Source organism: Podarcis pityusensis (assembly GCF_964106645.2).
Source record: "Podarcis pityusensis genome assembly, chromosome: 10".
In the NCBI taxonomy this organism is placed as follows: Eukaryota; Metazoa; Chordata; class Lepidosauria; order Squamata; family Lacertidae; genus Podarcis; species Podarcis pityusensis.
The window spans coordinates 51,404,653-51,428,711 of NC_138035.1; the positions used below are offsets into that span (position 1 = coordinate 51,404,653).

The 24,059-nt window shown below is 41.3% G+C and overlaps 2 protein-coding genes across 20 annotated transcripts in view; one reads left to right on the top strand and one right to left on the bottom strand.

Moving 5' to 3' along the window:
• PPHLN1 (periphilin 1) overlaps positions 1-15,266 on the bottom strand; it is a 28,303-nt gene extending 13,037 nt beyond the window's left edge. For 3 of the 16 annotated variants that reach the window (XM_081022388.1, XM_081022398.1, XM_081022387.1), the window contains exons 1-9: positions 15,129-15,231; positions 14,508-14,609; positions 13,389-13,434; positions 12,026-12,193; positions 10,870-10,955; positions 8,609-8,644; positions 8,023-8,088; positions 5,637-5,810; positions 4,922-4,983 (exon numbers count right to left, since the gene is read on the bottom strand). In XM_081022388.1, coding sequence (XP_080878514.1) covers positions 4,922-4,983; positions 5,637-5,810; positions 8,023-8,088; positions 8,609-8,644; positions 10,870-10,955; positions 12,026-12,104 — 503 coding nt within the window. In that variant the 5' untranslated portion in view covers positions 12,105-12,193; positions 13,389-13,434; positions 14,508-14,609; positions 15,129-15,231. Of the gene's footprint in view, positions 1-4,921; positions 4,984-5,636; positions 5,811-8,022; positions 8,089-8,608; positions 8,645-10,869; positions 10,956-12,025; positions 12,194-13,388; positions 13,435-14,507; positions 14,610-15,116 lie in introns of all 16 variants that reach the window. The other 13 variants (XM_081022394.1, XM_081022389.1, XM_081022399.1 and 10 more) reach the window with 12 other exon arrangements.
• Positions 15,267-15,517: 251 nt separating this feature from the next.
• On the top strand, positions 15,518-23,028 carry ZCRB1 (zinc finger CCHC-type and RNA binding motif containing 1). Of its 4 annotated transcripts, none has more exons than XM_081022416.1 (9): positions 15,518-15,932; positions 16,759-16,840; positions 17,493-17,582; positions 18,754-18,782; positions 19,397-19,508; positions 19,602-19,709; positions 20,674-20,798; positions 20,912-20,987; positions 22,784-23,028. In XM_081022416.1, exons 3-9 carry the CDS (start codon positions 17,499-17,501, stop codon positions 22,910-22,912), a joined length of 663 nt encoding a protein of 220 aa, XP_080878542.1. In that variant the 5' UTR covers positions 15,518-15,932; positions 16,759-16,840; positions 17,493-17,498; the 3' UTR covers positions 22,913-23,028. The 4 variants fall into 4 exon arrangements, with proteins under 4 accessions (XP_080878542.1, XP_080878544.1, XP_080878543.1 ...); XM_081022418.1 differs by having other exon boundaries at positions 16,762-16,840; XM_081022417.1 differs by lacking the exon at positions 16,759-16,840.
• The last annotated feature ends 1,031 nt before the right edge of the window (positions 23,029-24,059 follow it).

Below are 24,059 nucleotides of genomic sequence, written 5' to 3' on the forward strand. Positions count from 1 at the left end.
ACACCTCTTAGCATATGAAAAATCTGGTTGGCAAATAAACAACAACAAAAACTGGTTAAAGGGGCAAGCATCAATTAGCAAAGGAAGCTTGGCATTTAAAAAAAAGGCAACTAAGCTCTTGGAGCAAATAGTTGGGACCTAAGTTTCAGAACATCAATAAACTCATTTTACGACAAAGCTCAAGCCCTCGTCACATGCTTGCTCTAATAAGTAAAGCAGAAGGGAATGCCAGCAAGCTGGCAGAAGCAGAATCAAGACAAGACAAACGATGGTCCCACTTTCTAGGAAGCAACTTCCACTGGGTTCAAATAGGACCTACTTCTGAGTAAACACACTTGGGACTGCATTTTAAATTACTGGCAGGGTGGGAATAGCTTTACTTAGATGTTCAACATCCCCTTAGCTGCTTAAACTTACGGGCTTGTGGTGCTGAATGTGTTGTTCTTTCTCTTATTCCACAAAGAGGGTTTGTGTTTCCCAGAGCCAATGCTCTGGAAGCAGTGACAGTCTCTTTAAAGAAGCCACTTGGATCTCCAAATGTTTGCTCACTCTCTTGTTTTTTCAGCTGCTGATGGCGGCAGCGAAGAAAACGATCCCTTTTGTGCTACTTTTAAATGCACTGCATTAAAACATTCTACATTAACAAGTTGTTGTTTTTTTTGTTATGAAGCAGCTAATGTAGCAGCAGCAGCAGCATGCCAAATTCTAAATAAAAGCACCTAATAGAATCTAATATTCTCTCTCCCCCCAAAAAAATTCCAGTGTGAATTTCAACTTTGCAGATATATCCATCTTTAGGATTGCAAAACTGTGTCAACCATAGAATAGGAATACTAAACAATATGCCTATTTCTTCAGTTCTAGCCTTCAAACATAAAAATACTATTAGTGGCCTTGGACTAATAAAGAGCAGAATTCATATCATGTACTGTTAATATCTATATTAAATGGCTTCTCACCAGCTAAACACTACCAAAATAAAATCTATATAAGCTAGCTCTTTGCCTAAAAACGGAACTGCTTTTAGAGTCTTTAAAGCACGTCAAGTAATCCAGAAAACACAAAAAGAGGAGAAGTAACTGCTTATAGCCTCTTACGCCATTGCTAACAAAGCAAGCCTGCATGCATTCACATCTTTTAAGAGCAAGGTCATGGAATAGACCCAGGGAATACATCCAGACATTGTGACAGTATGCGAAAGATAGAAAGGAAGTGCTGGTTTCCGAAGCACCAAAACCATTTTTGGCATTCACGTGTGCAACACACACACAAAAACTCCTTTCTCTCAAAAGGTTTCAGACGTAAAAACACTTCTCCAAGACTTGTTAAAACTGTTCATCTGATGAGAGAGCAGGCCAATCCGCAGGCCAATAAATCACACAATGGCATTTATTAGCCACCCTTTCCCTGAAGATCCTAATCAGCTCCATCCCAATTTCTTCCTGCTAAGAGCATATAGTACTTTGCTATTACAGAAGTAAATAAAATGCACCTGGAATGAGTGACCCGCATCTGAACTCATGATGTGTTGGCGAGGGGGGGAAAAGAGATTTTCGTTACGACTGAGAAATATAGTAGTCAAAACTGAGGAAGCTTCACTGTTCACATGAAGCAGCAGAAATGCATCAGGTTTATGGAATCTTAAGTGTAACTTCACAGCCACTGATTCAAAGTTGCTTTGTATTTATTGATTTGATCCTGTTATCAAGGAAAGCTCAAATTTAATATTTATTCTGTTTGGCCATTGGAGGTCACTACTGCACTTCAAACACTGTCTACCATTTGATCCAGTTTTAAGTTAGAAAAGACAAAGATTTAAAGTGCATGCCATTTTTTTTCTTTAAACACTCAAGTCTATGACATTTAATGAAGTGGCAGGTTTTAGGAAATAGATAATGATGTTAAGTCCTTAAAGTTTTGATGCATTGTTTTGATCACCAGTAAGTCCACAAGGCAGAAAAGCAAACAGGGGTATCACTAAAGGAATGGACATCGGATTAAGTCCAAGAGGGTAGTCCATCCAATATAGTCATGAATACAATTATATCTGGAATGAACCTAGAAGCAAACCAAAACCCCCTACCAATGCAGTTTCTTACAACTAATTTATTCAGATAAGCAATAAAACCTATTAAATGTTTGTCAGATTGTTAAATTTCAATACTGCACTCATCCGAAGATCAAAAGGCAGTTTATAATATAAAAATACTAAAATACAGAACATTAACAAACAAAAACAATACTCCCTACAGTTTAACAGGCCATGTTTACAAACGAAATGATGCTTAATGTCACTTCAGGGTAATTCTAATTAATTCATACCTCTCATACAATTTCAAAATACAATTTCAACGTAAATGTCAAAAATCTGTAACATTCTAACGAAAATACATGAAAAAAAATCAGGAATCAAAAGTAGCTGGGGAAAACGTTTATATACCAAGAAAGACCACAACATTCTACAGATGTGGAAGCAATAGAAAATTTTTACCATTTTTTTTAGATTGAAGTAATTAGGAAGGCAGATGAAATCAGAAATTCAAACTAAACACTACTGTTACTCTACTGGGAAACCTAAGAGAGAGGGCTTTAAAAAGAAAGAACTATGGTGACAGAATGAATATACTTGTAGCAGCAATAAATTTAATTCCAAATATGAGGTGGGGGGGGGGGAGACGACGACAGAAGGCACCACCTATAAAAGAAAGGAAACAAGCTAACCAACACAGGATTCTAATGCAGAAGAAAGACAGCTTGGCACAAGTTTATTAATTATCTGCATAGTAAAACAATATACAAATACTGGTAAAGCTGTTGTGGAGATACTAAAATTGGACACAGAATGAAAAATATTGCTATTACTTTAGAAATCAAAGAGTAGTTTTCATTTAAACAACAATAACTGTTAATATTCTCTAGAATATGCATAATAAATGTTTTTGTTTCTTCTTTTGAGTAAGTAGTTCATTTCTTTTTCTGTTTTTTAAAGCATGATCATGAGCAATGGATGTTTGTTGTATAGAATGCTCTTCTTAATTTAAATATATATGATATTGATGCATTTTAGTAAAATTATGATCGATATATTTCTTCCTTAATTTTTCAGCAATCCTAACAGCATCCATTTCAACATGGGGCTCACAGGCAGCCACTTCTACCTACCCTCGAGTTATAAAGCATTGTAGACACACACATTGATGCAGATACTTATATTAAAACTGACAGAACAGAATTGCCCCTCTGTCAGTCAACCACTGCCCTCCACAGGTTGAAGTCTGAACTACAAACCAAACACGCTTGGACGATCTGCAGATAAAAATAGCATGCCACACTTGCTGAAATCTCTTGGCAAGCTATGAAAACAAAGTGAAGTTTTATCTACGCACAGATTTGATCGAAGCTGTGGCCCTCTCACGGTTGTTCAACTGCACTTCCTGCCCAATGGCCATGAGCAACTCTGCCAAGTGCTTTGCTGAAATCCAGATAAACTACATCCACAGCACGCCAATAATCCACTGAGGTAGGAACCCAATAAAATAAAGACGTCCTGGCAGGATTTATTCTTAACAAATTCATGCTGCCATCAACTAATCACTACACTGGGATCAAAATGCTTACGAACTGATTTATAATTTATTATAGTATCTTTGGACTTGGAAGTCAATGGTTAGTTACCCGTTGTCAAAGATTTCTCAAAGACAATAGACAGCAGTCCCAAAAGTACATCTGCACATTCCACTAGAATAATAGAACTGTAGAGTTGGAAAGGACCCTGGGGAGCATCTAACTTAACCCCCTGCAATGCAGGGATATGCAGTCGTCCCATATGGGGATCGAACCTGCAACTCTGGTATTATCAGCACCATGCTCTAACCAACTGGGAATCCTAGAAATTGAACTTAATTAAGGCAGATAGGTAGGTATTACCTGACCAACCTTGAACTACAATCCTGATTTCTCACCAGTTCACACCGGCTTATAGGAGATCTCCCTTCCTCTTTGTACCTGTTAATATTTCATCATCCTTATACAAGAGCAGCTTGCTGGATCAGGCCAATGGCCCATCTAGTCCAGCATTCATTTCTCAAGAATGGCCAACCATATGCCTGGGGGAAACCCACAAGAACTCCTGTGGCTTCCAGGAATGGATATAATCATATAATGTCATTCCAATAATATCGTTACTGAGCGGAAGAACTACCGTTTCCTTCCTCTCCCTTTGAACATACTTCTAAAACCCATTTTAATGCTTTTACCAACTCTTGCAGCCATAGCTGGTGTGCATAGCTTTCAGAATCAAGGTTCCAGGCAGCATAAGAGCTTATGCATTCATAGGTCCTAGAGCCCGGTGAATTAGGTGACATGGTAGGTAGGTATTTCACCATGCAATGGCATCCAGGCCATATTGCACCACACGGGGGGGCGGGGTGTTCAATCTTATCTGGTCCTCCCCATCATCCGCTATGCTGAGTGCAATCAAGTAAAGTAGCAACAGGAGCAATATAGTTATTTCCCCCATCAGATTAAAAGTTCCCATCCTATCCAAACAAACATTGGAAAGCTCTGTGGCTGGGAAGCAAATATCAAAAATAGCTCTCACTACTCATGCCTGGCACACCAACAATCAAAATAATAAAAAAAATACTATCAAAGACACAGAAACATGGGTAGAATTCAAGGTATTTAGCAGTAAAGACGTTTCAGGAACTTCTAGCGTCATTGCAGAACAGTATGAACACTACCACCCTTACTTTAAAGTGCTAATGAGATAGATAGATAAATAGATAGATAGATAGATTTGTAGACCTGGCATTCAAATTGCTAGGCACAATTTGATTTTTAATATCAACAAAATAATTCTAAAAAATTCAGAAGTGTATGCAATTAAAACACAATTATTTTATGTTAAAAACACAGTTACCTATAATCAGGCTGACGACCAGCAGGGTGGTCATCCCTTTGCCATCTATATCCAGGATCATCCTATAAAAGTGAAATTGTACAATGCAAAATTGAGTATAATGAAAGATACAGTTTGAAGAATTAAAACTTCATCAGTCTTCTACCTTACCTTAAACACAATCCACATAGTAGTAGGGCTCTCAATTTCACCACACCTCTCACAAAAATTTGGAGCAGTTCTTTGCTGAGAATCTTTCTCAACAATATATAAAACACTATAGGTCTTTCACAGTCACTGAAGTTACTAAGTATTATGAAACCAAAATTATTTCCCTCAAAGGGGCAAGGAGCAGAATGCACTGATCAAATGTTAAATCCAGAGATTAGATCTTAATTTGCATGTTGCTGATGAGCTTGTTTCATTAGGCACACAGAATGATAGACTGATGAGACCGAGACAATACTTCTACAACAGTAGTAGCCATCCTCCAAACAAGGAGGCTAGATTTGATGCACCATTTTAAAGGTAACCTAGTGTGCTACATTTTAGGAAATAGAATCAAAGCATTGTGGTTGCTTTCCTATTATGATTACATAACAAGTTTCATGGTGGTTGAGGTGCAAATTCAGGTATCATTTCTTTGAGCTGGTTAATTTAAGATAGAAGCCCAAAAAACCCATCAGGAGCATGCAATTTCCAGCTGTGTGCCACGAGGGGCAAAAATTTAACTTACCATTCTGTGTGGTGGTCCACTTCTTCGTTCGTGGGCAAAACCGCGGCCGTCTCCGTAATCTCTATAGCCAACAGGAGCGTGACTATATTCGTATCTACTGTAGCTTCCTTCCCCAGGTCTCTCTGGAAGTGGTGGTTTCTTGTTTGCAAAGTTGACTTCTCGAGCATAGTCTTCCTAAAAAGGTGAAATGGTGTTTTATTTCTAAGCCACTTCAGGGGAGTGAGAGCCCACCCAAGGCAACTCACAGGGATTTCCACTTTTTCTCCTTCTCCTCTCGCACTCACACACAAACACACATACCTGATCAGGATAAGGAGTAATTATGCCAAAATAGCCCAGTTTCTTCCACAATTCTATTAACATTTTACCACTACTTAATTTACAGTTGCCTTCCCATATTTAGGGCAATGTCTAATTATAGCTATCTGCTTGCACAACGGAAATCCACTGGGACAATAAGACTTCCAGTGTCACCTCTTCCCCCTTCTGCCTTCCCAGTACCATCCAAAATCTACTCTAGAGGGGTGAGACTCTCCAGAGCAGAGCGGATTCTGAGGGCACGGGGGACGTTGTGGGCAGATTTAGGAGAACCTCGCTGCTCACATGATACAGGAACTCACACCCTGAGATCTAAAATTACACACTTCTTCCATTATGTTTCCTTTTCAATTATTCAAAGTTACTATATACTTGTTCTGTTTGTTTGTTTGTTTGTTTGTTTGTTTGTTTGTTTAGTTTACTGCCCTTCCTCCGAAGATAAATGAGAAAAACAAAATAGATAATAAAACAAAATCAAATCAAATCAATTACCACCACAAATACATTTAAAAGACCACAGAATGTTAATCAGCCAAAGGCCTGGTTATACAGAAATGTTTTCGCTTGGTGCCTAAAGATATTGTAATGAAGGCACCAGGCGAGTCTCCCTGGGGAGAGGATTCCACAAACAGGGAGCCACCACAGGAAAGGCTCGTTCTTGTGTTGCCACCCTCCAGACCTTGCATGGGGGAAGCACACAAAGAAGGACTTCAGATGATGATTGCAAGGTTTGAGTTGGTTCATATAGGGAGAGGCAGTCCTTGAAGTATTGCGGTCCTGATACACTAAAGGTTTTATAAGTCAAAACCAGCACTTTGAATTGGGCCCGGAAACCGACTGGCAGCCAGTGCAGTGGAGCTAGGTTCAATATAATATGTTCCAACTGACTTGCCCCAATTAGCAGCCTGGTCACCAAATTCTGCACCAGCTGAAGTTTCAGAACAGTCTTAAGAGGCAGCCCTATATATAACACATTGCAGTAATCTAATCTAAAGGTTACAAGAGCACAGACCACAGAAGTTAAAGTTATTCCTGTCCAGATAGGGGTGCAGATGGCTCACCAGCTGAAGCTGATGGAAGGCACGTCATCCTTTGGAATTGTTTGTCTAAAAGAAGTGCAAAATTCGGCCAGCAAACTAATAAAATATATTGGGTTGGATCCAGAACTGTGCTCAGCGAGATTATGCTTGCAGTAGAGGAAGCAGGCAGAGAGAAAACTATCACAAATTTATTTTCCCCTCTGCAAAGTCCTGAAAACCTGGTCTCTTGAACACTGTGCAAAGTAGGCTAATACATGAAAAGGCTCTCCCCATCTTTCATTCAGAGGTGAGCATCTGCTTGATTCCAATTCCCCTCTGCAAACTGAAGATCTCTTACATTTTTCAGAGGAGGAAATCTGGACCCAACCCTTTGGTAATACACATTTTACATTTTTAATGTGAATGATTTTTCTAAGCTTTTCAAAACTAATATAACTTCCGCCTTAAAGGAAACTGGAGAACAGAAATTAGAAAACACATGACATCAAATTTTTATATTGATAGCAAAGATGGATACCCATCCACTATTCTGTGTATGGAAAATATTCAGGAATACATAAGGTTGAGCTTAGCGATAATTATGTGCATTTCTTGTACAGTGGAACCTTGGTTCCAGAACGGCTTAGTTGCAGAACAAATCGGCTCCTGAAGTGTTCCGGTTTGCGAATGTTTTTAGGAAGCCGAACGTCCGACACAGCTTCCGCTTGAGTGCAGGAACCTCCTGCGGCCAACTGGAAGCCGTGCCTTGGTTTTCGAACAGCTTCAGGAGTTGAATGGACTCCTGGAATGGATTAAGTTCCAGAACCAAGGTAACACTGTATTGGAAACATAAAACCATTTAAAGGACCAAAAGCAGATCTCTCAAAATCACTTAATAATTATTGAAATGCACTGATCCTTAGCTTAAAAATGCTTCTGTAAACTATTACTGTCATCATAGAATGAGTAACTGTTAGTCAAAGAGCAGTTCTACCAATTTTTACATCCTACTGCTGCTTAGCTATTAAAACAAAAAAAACCTGACTGACTAGATATATGTCGTTCAATCTCATCCAATCTCCAGCCCGTTGAAAATGGGAAGAGCACTCTGACTCCTGTAAAAGGAATTAAGAAGCATCACAAACCAGAAGAACATTCAGTGAGTTTGTATTTTGACCTTTACTTCCTTTGATTTCTTTTCCCCTAATGTGTTGCAATTATATAGTCTCCACAAAATTCCCACTCCAGCTACTGCTGATGGGGCAGCTTCTCTGCCCTTGGGGGCTCTCAGGAATTAGTCTCACTATACCCTCCCCTATGTATAAGAAGGAGGGAGAGACTGAAGCCAGAAGCCGCTCTTCCAGGTATGGGCCTTTCTACGCTGCTCACCCCTGGCCAAGTGTCACAACATGCAGATATATTGGACAGTTACAGAGGAACCTTAGTGCCCAGTTCTCCCAGAGTAACGCACCTGACAAAGAAGAGTGCTCAAATGGTAGTTACCAGTTTGTCTTGGTAATGACAAACAGTGCCATATGTGAAAGCCAGAAAAAAGGTGCACAAAAGTAAAACCATCAAGATTTACCAAAAGCCAGCTTAAAAACTTAAAAAGAATGACAACCTAGTTACTAATACCTGGTGTTCTACGCTGTCAAATACTTTCGTCAAACACTGTAAATGAAAAAAATTAGAAAGTTTTCTTTTTTAAAAATCCCATTTGTTATCACTAAGGCTTAAAGGAATTCGTATATTTAGGATATTTCTATACCACGTTTTCAACAACAGTTCTCAAAATGGGAATTCTGGGAATTGTAATTCTGGGAATTATAACATATAAACAATGATAAAACAGGAAATTGAAGCAACATGTAAATAACTAAATGATTTGAGAGGCATGGGGAACTGAAATGATAATGTAAGCACCAGGCAAACCTTCCTGTAGATGGAATTACAAAGGCAGGGTGCCACAACCAGGAGATCTTACATCAGAGGTCAAATGTTCTTAAACACGGACATCTATAGATGACCTCATGGCATGGACAGATGTCAGAACAGACACTCCTTTGTTCAGCTAGATAAGCCATGTAGGGCATTAAAAAGGAAGAACCACCACTTTGAATTGTCAATGGAAATGGGCTGGGATTTGCTTAACAATGCCCTTTTTAATTTAATTTTAATTTCTTCATAGAAGAAATTCATACTGAACAGTTTTGACATTTTATTCAAGTCTAAGATATAGTATGTCAAAACTTGACTAGGGGCAAAACATGGAAATATTCTAAGTTTCCATTGCTGCTCCAATTTCTCTCCCTATAAAGGCCAATTCTGATATTACTTTTTTTCTACACAGATAAAGATGTAACTGGGGAGGCAAGTGAGGTCTAAAGGCAGGAGTCTTTGAACCATCCAAATGTTCAAGTCTGCCATATAAAACTGGCAAGGTTCCTAAACCACAGGTGTTTTTTTAATCAGACTTGTATTCTTACCCAACCTTTGCATCTAAGATATTCTATGATTTGCTCCCTTGCGTTACATAGCCATTTTACATTTAAGGCACCAGAGAAAACCAACTCAGAAATGGACTGCGTAGTACTGAACTATTTCAGAACTCTATTGATCCAATATGAGTTCTGCAGCTATGCTAGGCTGTATTTGTCCTCAGGACAGGACTGGTAAAAGACCTCTGCTTCTGCAAAGGATTTGAGCCTGGGGAGCAAAAATACTCATGAGTCATTTCATGGAAATCAGTGGGATTTATTTCTGAATGGACTTGCCGAGGACTGGGATGCAAATGTGATTTTAATTGGCTTTTTAAAGAGCCAATATCTACTCTCTGAATTCTTCAATCCAATATGGCAAACCATGTTTTCAAAGAGAACGGTAATATTGATTTTGTAAACTGCTTACAGGATTTCAAGTGGTATATAAATTTTGTTAAATAAAAATTGCTTTATGTTTAAGTTTTTACAACTCCCAATAATTCTCTCTCTCTCTCCCATACACACACACACTCACACACATACATATATATAGATAAACTTTACAATGTTGCCTTTTACTGTCTCAATTGTAAACTTCTCAGTTCATATCCTGTCTTCCAGGTTACAAACGTATCATTAAAAAGGTGGGGTGTGAAGAAAGATTCACAGACCAGCAAATAGCGGGAGAACCTATGCGCAAAGAACGCATTATTAGGTGGCAGCTTCACTACCATTTGAAAGTCTCACAATGCCCAACACGGGTATTTGGGAATGAACTTAACAAAAACTCTGATCTTTGTAATTTAACAAAATCTAGCCAAATTTTTAGCACTTTGCCCCCAAAACAATTCATTTGTGCCTACCCTTAACATCCACCGAAAGGTAGACTGAGGTAGAGAAGGTAAAGTATTCCCCAGTGATCCAATACAGCCCAATAAAGGACATTTTACCTAAAACCTAGCGTCCCCATGTGGTACCCTCAGTCACCTCCTTTGGCGCCTTTCTTTCTTTCTATGGTGGGGGATTGGCTGCCTCCTGTTTTTGATGGCAAGTTGTGAGAATTAAAAGTTTAAATAAATATTTTGTGGTGCTCGCGACAGTTTCTAAGATTTCCAAATGTGTCCCTGAGCCCTAAAAGGGGGCTCCTGCATTAAATTAACCCATGACTACTGAATTTCCAAATATCTGGGAAAAATTTACACTGAACTGCCATCAAGATTCCTATTCCAATTTTCATAACATCATTCTATATAACCCTGCTTGAGTTTGACTCACATCCCCTGGTTACATGTTCGGTGTCTTTAATAGAAATCCTCAGTGCATAGTCCAAGATAAAAGATTTGGGAAAAGGAATCGATAAAGACAAAGAACTATGAGCAGGAAATACGTAATGCAGATTAATGGCACTATACTTACATCAGGACGTGGAGGAAGCCGCTCTCGCGGAAGTCTATCATAATCATATCGTTCATCAGACCACACATCATCTCTTCTGTATGCCACTAAAGATAAAGATTTTATTACCTAAAGTCAAAACTTGGGTGATGGTACAAGTACCTGAATACATCTTCTACTTTCCATGAGATACATTGTCATATACTGGGAAAACCCAAGATTCTAATACACCAAGTTGACACTTATTTATCTGGAAGCGTCAACTGATTTCAATAAAACTTTCCCAATGCCATTAGCATTTTTTTTAATCATTTGCCTGTAAATATTCAACAGTATACCTCAAGGATTCTTTTTTGACATGATTTGGTGGTGCAGAATTTTAAGACAATTTATATATTTGAAATATGCCAATTTTTCATTTTACACATAATTAACTCAAAGCTTTGGCCTGGTTTGCATAGCACATTAAATTATAGCTTAAAACAAACTATGATTTAATGTGAATGAGCAGAGTGCTAGTGTATGCTCCTCAAAAGTTCTCACACAGCTCCTCTCCTGCTGCTGCTATAGATGAAAACAAGCCAGATTCTGGCTTGGGGGTTACTTCCCCTAAGAAGCTAGACTTTGGTTTGTTTCCTCCTTGGTGCAGCAGTGGCAAGGACACAAGCTTAAGACTTGTTGAACTCCACTAAAAGTGTCATGAGGCAAAGAGGGAGCTTGTAAAACTAAAGCCTGCTCACATACTATAATACTAAAGCATGGTCTGCTATTTGCACAAGCCATAATTTTCTCATTTATAACATAAATGCAAACTAGGATTTGTCAAAGGTGTGAAAGATGAGGGCAAGCAATTATCTGTGCCTTGGAGAACTGGTAATAATCCTTGGGGCATATCCACATTTTCCTGCAATGTGACTAATCAGTATGCTCTCATGGAACAAGTGGGCCGGTTTTAATTTATAGATAGCTAAATTAAATTGGGCTCACCAAATGTAACTAGAAAAGTTGACACGCCCCAACCTCCGTATTTAAATTATTACCTGCTATTCAATCTAGGGGAGATAAACTCCAAGGGTCAAATAACTTCACCTGTTTTAAAAGTGTTATTATACACTACACAAGGCTTGTTCATTTTCTCTGCAATGACTCAATTACCTTTCACTAAATTTACCTTTACCTTTTGATAAGCTGTCAGTAGGCTTTAAACCCACTCTTAAGCTGTCCTGTAGAACTACTGTTGTACCTGTTGTATGCATTCTTGTAGTAAAACACTGAATCAAAGCTCACTGACTGAACTTGCAGCCTTGTGGCTAGTCCAAATCTAGCTGTATTGTCCAGGTTGGCACTACCATATGGGAAAAGAGAGAAGACAGCATGAAAAAGCCAAACAATTATTTAGGTTTGTTCATTATTATGGCTTATCTCATCTTAATTTCAATGCTTACAGTGAAATTCTAATATTACATTTCCAATTGTGTTCACTGCTCTTCTATTTCAGCACACATAGGTGATTTAAATAATTTCAGAACATCATACAGGCAATTCCCCACTTGTGCATGTTTCCGCTGACACACATGTCAAAAGGGAACAGGGAGAGCAGAACAGGGGAATCCTAGTTTGCAATGTCCCAGTGATGCACGCCTAGAACAGAACCCCCATGCAAGTGGGACATTGCCCTGTAATTACATAGGTTTTATTCAAAGCTCCTGTGAGAAGAGTTCTCAATCCCTGCTAAAGAAAGGCGAGAGGAAGTCAGTTTTCACTCACTTATCTTTTAAACCAAAGGCTTTCTCCCAAGGGCTTGGGGTCTTCTGAAACATGTGGGTGGTTCACAAGAGAGGCAGAACTGGTTAAATTTACCTCCTTTCTGTGAGTAGATGCCCCAACTGGATCATAGGCCCTTGAATTCACAGAAGGACTTCTTCCTTCCATGGATTCACCTTCGTTTGAATCCAGCCACATAAACTTTTTGACCTGGTGCGCATAATAATTTATGTAATAATTAAAGCACATCTGACCAAATACTACATACATCTGACATGTAAGATGATTGATCGGGTAAATAGATATTATATTCACTTGAAAATTCTAAGTGACCTATTGTGTCATTATATTTACTAAGGTTGTTACATATTTTACACAGAAGAGCAGTATTTAACTCATTTTTTGAAGGCTAATAAATCAATTCAGTTAACAGATGAGAGCACACATGTTTATGTTTGGGTATGATTCAATTTTACTTAACACATTTTTAAGAGGCCGTGGGTTGAATCCAATGCTATCTGTATGCGAGTAGAATGGATTTCCATTGACATAACAGAACTTCCCCTTCCTCTTCTCCCCTGCACCCCCAGAATCTGTCCAGGATGGTCCCCAACTCTTCACTTAACATTAGCAGAACTTTAAAAAATCTGAAACGCACCACAATTATAGCTTTTATTTAAAAAAAACAAAAAACTTTTTGCCCACTGTGTAAAATAAAGAGCTTTGTTATCAGAACTAATTTTAGTTCAACAGACATAGCATTTGAAATCACTTACTTTTGTTCTTTCTTCAACAATGTTTTAAATCCCAATAAATTCGTTCCTGTGTATTTTAAAAACAAATGTAAAGGGGGAATGAATCTATCTCAGTTAAAAGCAAAATAACATTAAGTTGGGGCCAAAGAACTATGAACATGAAGACAGTTGTGCACTCTCCCTTACCTTCTCCAGTACTTCTGAAAATCTACTACTACCTCTTCCACTCTCCCTTAGCTTCTCCAGTACTTCTGAAAATCTACTACTGACAGTCAGGAGACAGAACCCTCCAGTACCAGTAGGGATACCTTTTCTAATATGGTGCCTGCTTCAGCACATATACCAGCACATATATACCATTTAGAACCAAGATTTGGTTCTAAAATCTGTACAAGCCAAAAAACAATTTCATTTCCAGAATTCCTCAAAAGTAATTCTGTACGGTCATCTATCTCTTGGAGTCAGTTTCCAGGAATTTGAGGAGCTGCTGATGGGGGTGGGTAGACAATAATACTGATTATCCCATGCAGGAAAAGAAGACATGGGAGGAGCAGAGCCCTTTGGTCAGTAGTATTACTCCCCTAATAGTAACATGACACATATAAAAATGAGATGGTTGTGTCGAGAAAAGCTCCAAGAGAATAGGCTCGTACAAGGGCGAGGAGGCTGAGGTATGCAGGAAAAAGGGCGAGGAGGCTGAGGTATGTAGGTACGTGTGTCTCACACACACAAAGCGGAAGCCAAAGGCTGGAAGCCAGTATGCTGGCTCCATGAAGCAGAGTATCATGAGAAGTTAATGCATGCATGTTCATCTATTTTACCTCTGGTTCCTGATCTGTGTGTGGATTCCCTTAGTTAGATGGGGCAAGGGCTTGTGGATGGTCCACATTTATTATCCAACACAAACAAGAAATTGTGTTTAATTTACAACAAGCGTGTTCAGTTTGCAGCAAGGCAGAAAAGGAGGAGGGTGGCAACTGGAAGCAACTTGGGCTCTGTTAAGAGTAACGCAGCTCTCCCCTCTTCCACTTCTGTTGTCGTATGCAAGGCACGTTTCATGTATTTTTGCTGGAAGCTGCCCAGAGTGGCTGGGGAAACCCAGCCAGATGGGCGGCTTATAAATTAAAAAAAATTCATTACTATTATTGCAACTCTGCACAGACGCGACTGCAACAGAAGTTCACCGGGTGGAACATTTCTCAACCCTTCGACGTCTCATCGAAATTTCTAGGCAGCGGGTTCCTGTTAAAGAGACCCAGGAACGGAATCAGCAGCAAAGGAACTCAACGTGCAGCCGGCGTGTTTTTCAAAGACGTGCTGCTAGTAGACGTGTAGTACTGCGCCCCTGACACCACGTCTGAGTGAGGGACGCGTGAATCCCCTCGCCCAAAGGCGGCTCCCGAAGTGCCACGTTGCCGCAAGAGGAAATCCCATTCCCCTCAGCGGGGCTTCCTTCCGAGGACACGTGCACAGGGCTGCACCGACTGGCTCAAGGTTATAACCTCAGCCGAACTGGCCCTTGTCTCCTGAGGCGCCCTTAGCCCCGCCGGGCCAACGGACCGGGCGAAAACCGAAGGCATCATCCAGGAGTAGGAGTGAGCTCCGAGGGATCCCCAAGCGCCGGGCAATGCTGTTCTGCGCGTGCGCCTCCCAAAAGAGGAGGCCGGCCATGGGAAATTGGGAGGGGGGCTCCTTTTTTTTCTCTCCCGCCTACCCCCCACCCACCCTCTATAATCCCTTGTACCGTACCAACCAACTCACTCGCCGCCAGTCAACACCGCCACAACACGGAGCTTGTCCCTAAGCCACTTCCGGCGCGTTAGGTGACGTCACCGGAAACGCGCGCCCATTGCGCGTCCCTCCGACGCCCGTCCCAAATCGAGAAGTTTACCATAGAGAGCCCTGCCAATAGACCTCCCGCAATAGAGCTTTGCAAAGAGGAGCGGCCATAGAGTTGCGGGAAAGGAGCGGCTTCCTCGCATAGGGCGGCGTTCAAAGGGGACCCGGAAACGAGGGTCCTTTAAAACGAATAGACTTGGGGTGGCCGAGTTTGTCCGCTCCGCCCCCCCCCCCCCGCGCCGATACCCTAACGGAGTCTCGTGCTTATTACGTCATCAAAAAGGCGCCCAGGCGTGAGGCGTCCTAGAGGGAAGTCGACGTTCGGGACCACAGGAGGGGGAGGCGGCTCCAGAGGAAGCGAGGGCGATGGTTTGGCCCGACTGAGCGGCTTCTCTGGGCTGCAGGGAGTCCCTCAGTTCCTACCTTCGGAGGTGTGCGGCGGCGTCCTTAACCCTTCGCATCCCCAGTGGGTGCTTCGGCCCCTCCTGCTTCCGGGTTTACTTGGAGTAGAGACCAGTCGCCCCATCTCTTAAAAGCCCTTCAAGCGCAGTAGCCCTGCAGAGCGCGTCCCCCTCAAGTCTTCATTCCCATCGAAAACCCTGCGAGGGACTTGACATCTGAGGAAGCAAGACCTAATCGAGCTGTCAATTCCACCTCGTGACAGCCTTGTCAAGTCTGCTGTCCAATGAAGCAGAGATTAATGAAGCCCGCCTATCGCTTCCAGGGGTAGGGTTCAGACTTTTAACTACTCACTTAAAACTGCTGAAATATGTAACAAAATCAAGCCACTCGATTTACCCATGATATTGCCAAACGGTACTGCTCGTAGCTTTGAATGGACTTTGTTAACAGATCAGTTGCATACTATTTGTGGCGCAAATGGGGGGGAATATTTACTTGCCGCATGCTCTCATGTCGTCTTCATGAAGCTGTGGAAAAAGTTCTGCTTGGTGGATGACATCCAATTTCCCACAGTGGTCACCCAGATGTCTATAGGAATCCAACCACAGAGCATAAGTGTAGTTTCCCAGCAACTAGAATTTAGAGGCATGTTTATAGCAATTTTGACTACTTCCATGAGTTTGTCTAATTCATTTTTAAAGCCAACTAAGTTGGTGACCATCAGCAATTTTAAGAGCATAGCAATATGTTTTGTGCGGAAATATTTCCTTTCTACCACTCGGCTTCATTGAACAACTCAAGGTTCCAGAACAGGGTTTTTTGAAACTTGGCCAAGCTTCTAGGGACTGCATGCTAACCGTGGGCATGGTCACCCAAAGTCTGCAGGCATACTGTGCATATGAATAGGTCAAAACACAATCCCTCTTCAGGGTGGAGAGATTACTGTGATCATCTCCCTGATCTCTCCCCCACTCAGCTGAAGCAGAGGCCATCCATCACCTTTCCCAACAGAATGTTAGGGAAACCAAGCTGACCTACCAGGCCCCATCTAAAAGGGAGCAAAGGCAGGGTTGGACAGAACAGAATCTCCAGTGTTGGCTGAGCTCTCTGATGTTCTCCAAGCAGTGACACTGCTGTCTATTCATTTCAGAAGATTCCGTCCATGTCTTAATTTAGACTGCTGAGAACACTGGAAGTTGCCAACCATTGAACATTCCCTGTTGACTGGATAGGTTTGTGGTTTTTTAAAAAGTTTTTATATTGCCACTGCTGCTCATAAAAGCAGGAAAAAGAGGACTTGCAGAGAATGCTGGACGCTGGTTTGTGTGGGTGGGTGGGTGGATGTTTATGTTGCTGCCACCAATAAAAACAGGAGATTGATGGGCTGTTCAGAATGGATTGGTGCATCACTGGTTCCCCACCCCTGTTCTAGTATTATGGGAGGGAGAAAAACTTCCCTCTATCCACTTTCTTTATGCTCTTCATAATTTCATAAGCTTTCATCACATCCCCACCGCTTGCCTTCTTTCTAAACCTAGAAGCCCAGATCTTTCCTCATACCACCATGGTGAAAAGAATGAAAAACTGGTTTGTTACCTTTCTGCTCCTAGATGTTGCTGCAGCCAGAATTGTAGTTGGCTTGCTGGGGATCAGGATTCTCACTTGGAGGTGTCTGGACAGGATAGATGCCTATCTCCTGCCTGCTTTCCTGACCACTTTCTGGAATGATAGTTGGTCTGGGTGGTTAAGCATGTAAATATTTTTTTTAAAAAAAAAAAAGTCTTTGCTGTCTATAATTTTGTACATGACTATAGTTTATAAAATGGTGTGTTAATTAGCTTAGTTAAAGTTAACTAATTTTTTCTTTTTCTTTTTGATCTCTAGAAAAAAATGAGTGGAGGGTTAGCACCAAGCAAAAGCACAGTTTACGTGTCCAATTTGCCCTTCTCTTTGACAAACAGTGACTTATACAGAGTAAGCATGAATACTTTGAAATTATGTATGAATTTTAAGTATGATATATAAAGCCTTAGGCAGCTCAGGACTACAGTACCTCAAGGACTGCCTCTACCCATATGAACTGGCCAGGACCCTGTGATCATCATCTGAAGCCCTTCTTTGTGTGCCTCCTCTGCAAGAGGTCCAGACTGTGGCAACACGAGAACAGGGCTGTTCTGCAGTGGTTCCCCATTTGTGGAATGCTCTCCCCAAGGATGCTTGCCTGGCTTCTTCATTACATATCTTTAGGCATTTCTCTATAATGAAGCCTTCGGCCAATTAAACAATCTGTGGCATTTTAAATGTATTTGTGGGAGGGGGGTTATTGATTCGTTTTTGTTTTTCATGTATTTTGTCTTCGCATTTTGTATTTTTATGTTGTGAGCCGCCCTGTGGATCTTTCAATGAAGGGTGGTATAGAGATTTAATAAATAAATATCAAGTTTTAGCTACTTTGTGCATAGCCGTAGGTTGCATGTTACATTGTTTCTCTTGTCTTACAGAAAAACACTTACCGTATTTTTCGCCTTATAGGACGCACTTTTTCCCCTCCAAAAATGAAGGGGAAATGTGTGTGCGTCCTAGGGGGCGAATGCAGGCTTTCGCTGAAGCCTGGAGAGCGAGAGGGGTCGATGCGCACCAACCCCTCTCACTTTCCAGGCTTCAGGAAGCTCTGCGCAACCCTCGGGAGACCGGCGCAACTTCGTGCCGGGCTCCTGAGAGCTGCGCAGAGCTGCCTGCAGTCCTGGGCTTCGCGCAGCTCTGCGCAGCCCTAGGGAGCCCAGTGCGAAGTCGCGCCGGTCTCCCGAGGGTTGCACAGAGCTGCCTGTATTCCGAAGCCTGGGGCGTGCTGAAGAGCGCACCCCGGCTTCGCACCGCTCTCCGCAAGCCTGGGGAGACCGGGGTGACTTCCCACCGGGCTCCCTAGGCTTGCGGATAGCAGGCTGTTCTTGGGGCTGGGGTCGGGGGAAGCTCCGCGCCTGGGGGGGGAAATATTTTTTTTTCTTTATTTCCCCCCCCCCCCAAAAAAAACCTAGGTGCGTCTTATGGGGCGGTGCGTCCTGTGGGGCGAAAAATACGGTATTTGCATTCTTGTTACACATTGCCTTACCTAAACAGCTAAAATCCCTTTTTATGTCTTTTTCAGATTTTTTCCAAATATGGCAAAGTGGTTAAGTGAGTAAAGATTTGACATATATTGCATATTTTTAATTATGGTTTGTGACAATTAACATATGGAGCTAGTTCACATGTAACATTTAGAGTAGCCCATTTAAAATTTACAAGCCAGCAGCATTATTTCTGAATGGGAATGGGAATTTATGCATTCATGAGCAATCTGATAATGATTTTTTTGTCCTGCTAGAGAAACATGAGCAGTTCTATTTCTCATCCAGACATATTTTAGCTTGCTAAAATTCATTTTTTTTACATATGGAAACTGTGATCCTTCAAGCGATGATGGACCCTGACTCCCTTTATCTCTGACCATTGGCTATGCTTGCTGGGGCTGATGGGAGTTCAACAACATCTGGGGGGGGCACAGATTTCCTCTCCCCGCTTTAAAGCTTCAGCCAGCTGATACTATTGAAGGTGATACTTCATATAACCTGGTCTCAAACCACTTAGGACTTCAATGATATATGAACTGTTAACAAGCTTTGTATTGTAATAATTGTTACATATAAAACGCGTCAAAGAGCAAATAATTCAAAAAGTGCATTTTTATCCTGAGTGATATATAAACACACTGTTCTTTTGTTCATATTAGTAACTTGCTTGTGTTTCAGAGTGACAATTATGAAAGACAAAGACACACGAAAGAGCAAAGGGGTTGCTTTTATTTTGTTCTTGGATAAAGAATCAGCACAGAACTGTTCTCGGACGCTTAACAATAAACAAGTGAGTGACAACAGCATACATTGTTATGAGGAAGCTTTTGATTCGTTCAGAAAACTTAAGGTTGTATTTGCTTTTCTTGCCACTTGCATTTAGCTGTTTGGAAGAGTAATAAAAGCAAGTATTGCTATTGACAATGGAAGAGCTGCAGAATTCATCCGCAGGCGAAACTACTACGACAAATCAAAGTGCTATGAATGTGGAGTGAGTATATTTATAAGGGCTCTAGCAGAAGTATCTATTTTTGGTCACGCTCTTATTCTTAAACCAGTTCAGCTTGAAGCACACTTCTGGATTACCAACTATTAAATTGCTAGATAAATTGTTAGAATTATTTTCCAGCATATATATAACTTTCAAAAGTCAACTTGCAGATGGCAATTCCTTCTTGCTTTATCACAATTCGTATGCTAATATTCACATGCACTCTAGTTCATGCTTCTGTTTTTAAGTGTTTGCAAATACTACACTGTCTCTTCCAAAGAGTAACACATACCTGAGGTATAGGCCCACTTTCTCAAAATATGCATTTGTGAGGTGGGGAATATTAAAGTTCACAGTCCTTCACACTTTTGCTGCTTGAGTATACTCGTGTGTAGGCACCTCGTTAGAAGCTTTCCGTTTAGCAGAGTTTCTGAAAGCAGTGGTCAGCAATTGAAGCTACACTTTGAGAAGAAACACTCACAGACACCATAAAACTCAGTCAAGTGATTTATTGCTTGACTGGTCATAAACGCATCATGGTAGCACTATTTATAATCATTATAGCAATAGCTGTAATTGCATACTTAAGTTTCAGTTCCTGTTTCTTTTTAGTAACGATGTAGGCAAACACAGTCCATAGGCAGTCATGACGCATCAGTTTGCAGATAGCATTTGGTGGTCAGTCGTCTGCAAAAAGTGAAAATGAAAGTTCTCCTTTTATTGGCCCTTCCAGCTGAAGCTGCACGCGCTCAGAGTGCCTTTCCCACTTATATACAACTGTTCTGGAATTTTCTCCCTGTTCCTGGATGAATGACTTCCTAACAGGGAAACCCTAGAATCTCTTTGCACTTCAAGAATTAATAAATAATTAGTTAGCATAGTGGTTTGTTTGTATATTGATTCTCAAAGCTGTTGTGCTTTTCTGTGAATTCTGTTCACAAATATGTATACCTTTTCTCTTAAGGAAACGGGGCATTTAAGCTATGCATGTCCTAAGAACATGCTAGGGGAGCGTGAGCCACCAAAAAAGAAAGAAAAGAAGAAAAGAAAGAAAGCGATAGAAGAAGAAGAAGAGGAAGAAGAAGAAATGTAAGTGCAAGGAAATGTATGAAGCAGCTTTCATTTCCCCATTTTTTTCTTGTGAGTTTATAAGATATATGTGGGTGTCTCCCCTCTCCTTTGTTTCTTTCTTTGCTGCTCAGTGAGGGAGAACCAGAAAGTGAAGAGGAAGGAGAAGACCCTGCGCTTGATAGCCTCAGTCAAGCTATAGCTTTCCAGGTACTAAAAATACCTATTTTGATTCTAATTAAATGTTAGCATTCTAATTTTTAAAGGAAAGCTGGAGAGATTCAGAATGTACAGGAAGGGATTGTTCTGCTCGCTTCTGTTCAGTGTCATAATTGGTGCTAGTCTCTTTTCCAAAGCTATGGGACTCCTTCAGGTAGTGATAAAGCGGGACATCAAATCCAAACTCTTCTATGCTCTCCAGGATGATCTGTAGATGTAGCCAATGGACAACTGGGGATTTCTCACGATTCACATCATGATGCTCATCTTGTCCCTGGTTAAATGGCTAGTTACAAGAAAAAACACAAAAAGAAAGCAAAAAGGGAGAATAGTTTGGAAAAGTGCCAGCTATTAAGGTTTATTGTAGTTCTCAACATGTTTTGGAACTGAACTTCTTTCTTTGGGAGCAATCCTGGACTTCCTGAAGCAGATTTCTTTTCTGAAGTGGCTTTCCCAAATTTTTCCTCATGATGCTTGTGCAAACTGCTTCAGATATTTGTGTAAGCCACTACAGAAAGTCTAAGATAGCTTCTGAAAAAGGAACTTCAGTTCCATAATGCCACAAGGTGCAGTAAAACATACTGTATTTTTCGCCCTATAGGACGCACTGGCCCATAGGACGCACCTCGTTTTTTGGGGGGGGGAAATGAATAAAAATATATATATTTCCCCCGACCCCAGCCCCCAGAACAGGCTGCTATCCGCAAGCCTTGCAAGCCCGGCGGCAACTCCCGCCGGGCTCGCAAGGCTTGCGGACACCTGCGTGAAGCACGGGGCGCCCTCCGGGCTGCAGGCTGCCGCCCGCAAGCCTTGCGAGCCCGCGGGAACTCCCACCGGGCTTGCAAGGCTTGCGGATAGCTTCCTGAAGCCTGGAGAGCGAGAGGGGTGGGTGCGCACCGACGCCTCTTGCTCTCCAGGCTTCAGCGAAAGCCTGCATTCGCCCCATAGGACGCACACCCATTTCCCCTTCATTTTTGGAGGGGAAAAAGTGCGTCCTATAGGGCGAAAAATACGGTAATAGCTGGCACTCCTTGAGAACTAGTTTCTCCTTCTTTTCTCTCTCTTTCCCATTGGAGGTCAACAATTCTTATGCATCACCAGTTGCCCGGGACTAGAGTTTGATCAAGTGCCCTGACTCTATCCTATGGTTTTAAAACCTGACATTTGGGTGTAATGGGGTTTAGTTTAGTTCAGTGTGGGTTGTTGTTTTAGAAAACACTGTATTCTGCTTCGTTGTGTTCCTGGAGAAACCATTATCATTATAGTGTTAGCAATAAAGATTCAGAAGCCAAGATACAAATCCCACATTTCTGTTAAACTGTGTGACTTCAGAACAGTGATTTCAGTCCAAATATCCTGCTAGTGAGAGATGCTTCTACTCACATAGAAAGTGGAGTAGCATCTTCCTTCATCATCTCCCGAAAAGCAACTCCAAATGGCCAAGGGACCATCTACAGCAGCTCTTCAGGGTGGGAAGTAAGAGGCAGACATTCATCATGTACAAGCAGGAGGCCATCTGCCTTCATAGTGGGATCTATTTTGTGTTAGTTATTTACAATACATGTCAACAGTAATTCATCTTGCACTGAAACTCTTTCCATGGCCAGGGAAGTAATTCTTCTAATCCTTCCAAAAGGAAGATTGCATAAGTGCAAATGGTTCAGTGTTGCAGGCGAGGCAGTGGCGCAGATTCAAGCAATGTAGTACCAAGAAAAGGACGGCCCGTCAATAAGTATATTTCGCATTACATAATTTCATGTAACTCTCTGTCTTCAATTGTCATGCAGCAAGCCAAAATTGAGGAAGAGCAGCAAAAATTGGTGCAGGCAGAAGAAGAGGCCTCAACCTCTGATTCAAGACGACCGCGGATCAAAAAAAGTGCATATTTTAGTGACGAGGAAGAACTTAGTGATTGATTCATATACCATGTACATTTATAAAATGTAGGCTTCTTTTATTCTACACACGTTTGTGATGCTATGAAGACTTCTCTTCTATTGTAAATAAAAATAACAGTAATTTGAGGACATCAGATATTTCTTGTTTTGTAAATTCTGATGAAAAGCACAGCATTTTATCAGTTTTTGTAATCTTATTTTAAAATCATGAACTAAATTGTTTCCATGTCATCCTCAAACATACTACAGTAAACAGCATTTATTTCTAGAAGAAGCAGCTCCAAGCTCTTAAGGAAGGCATACGTAGAGAATTTCCCTCTTGGAGACAATGTAAATAGCAGTTGAACTCCAGTTGCATCCAGTCTTAGTCCTATTCAGAGTAGACCCGTTGACATAAATAGACACAACTAAGTTAGGCCCATTAATTTCAGTAGGTCTGCTCTGAGTAGGGCTTAGTTGGCTACAATCACATAACTCTGAAATTATGCTGTAGATCTGTGTCGCAATATACATCTAGATCAGTTCTTTGTTATAGTTTGGACATGGTACATGAAATCTGAGGGCCGAACTAAATATGACAGGTGGGATGGATGTCACAGTGTCTTCCTCTTTGAATAATAAAACCAGCCATGTGTCTTTCTCCCCTTTGCCCCTCCCTCCCCACATCTAAAGCTAATAGCACCAGGTGGGAGATAACTAGGAACAGAGCCACAGCCTGGGGCAAAGTGTTAACCATCACTCCTTCCTCAGTGGTGCAGTCATAAACCAAGTGGGCAACTCACGGTTGCTTTTACAACGCCCCCCCCCCCCAAAGAAAAGACAATAGGAGTTTCAGTCATTGATCTCCCCAACCCATCCTTTGGCCTTGAGAGTGGTGTTCTGTAAACCTATAATTTAGGGGGGGGTAGTTCTCGGAGGAACTACGCCCCCCCCCCCGACTGTAGTACAATAAGTTAACACTTGGTTGACCACCCATCTGTTGGAAGCATCAAATTAAAAAGGAAATCTAACGAGGAAGGGTTGTGATGACACAAGGTGAGCAGAAAAATCAGTTTATTTTTCGGGATTTGTACAGGACAATAATCCATTGAATTGTTTTGCCTTGAACAATTATCTGTATTTTCTAATTCCTCTTTAATATAGGGCATGGATGTCAGAATTTTTG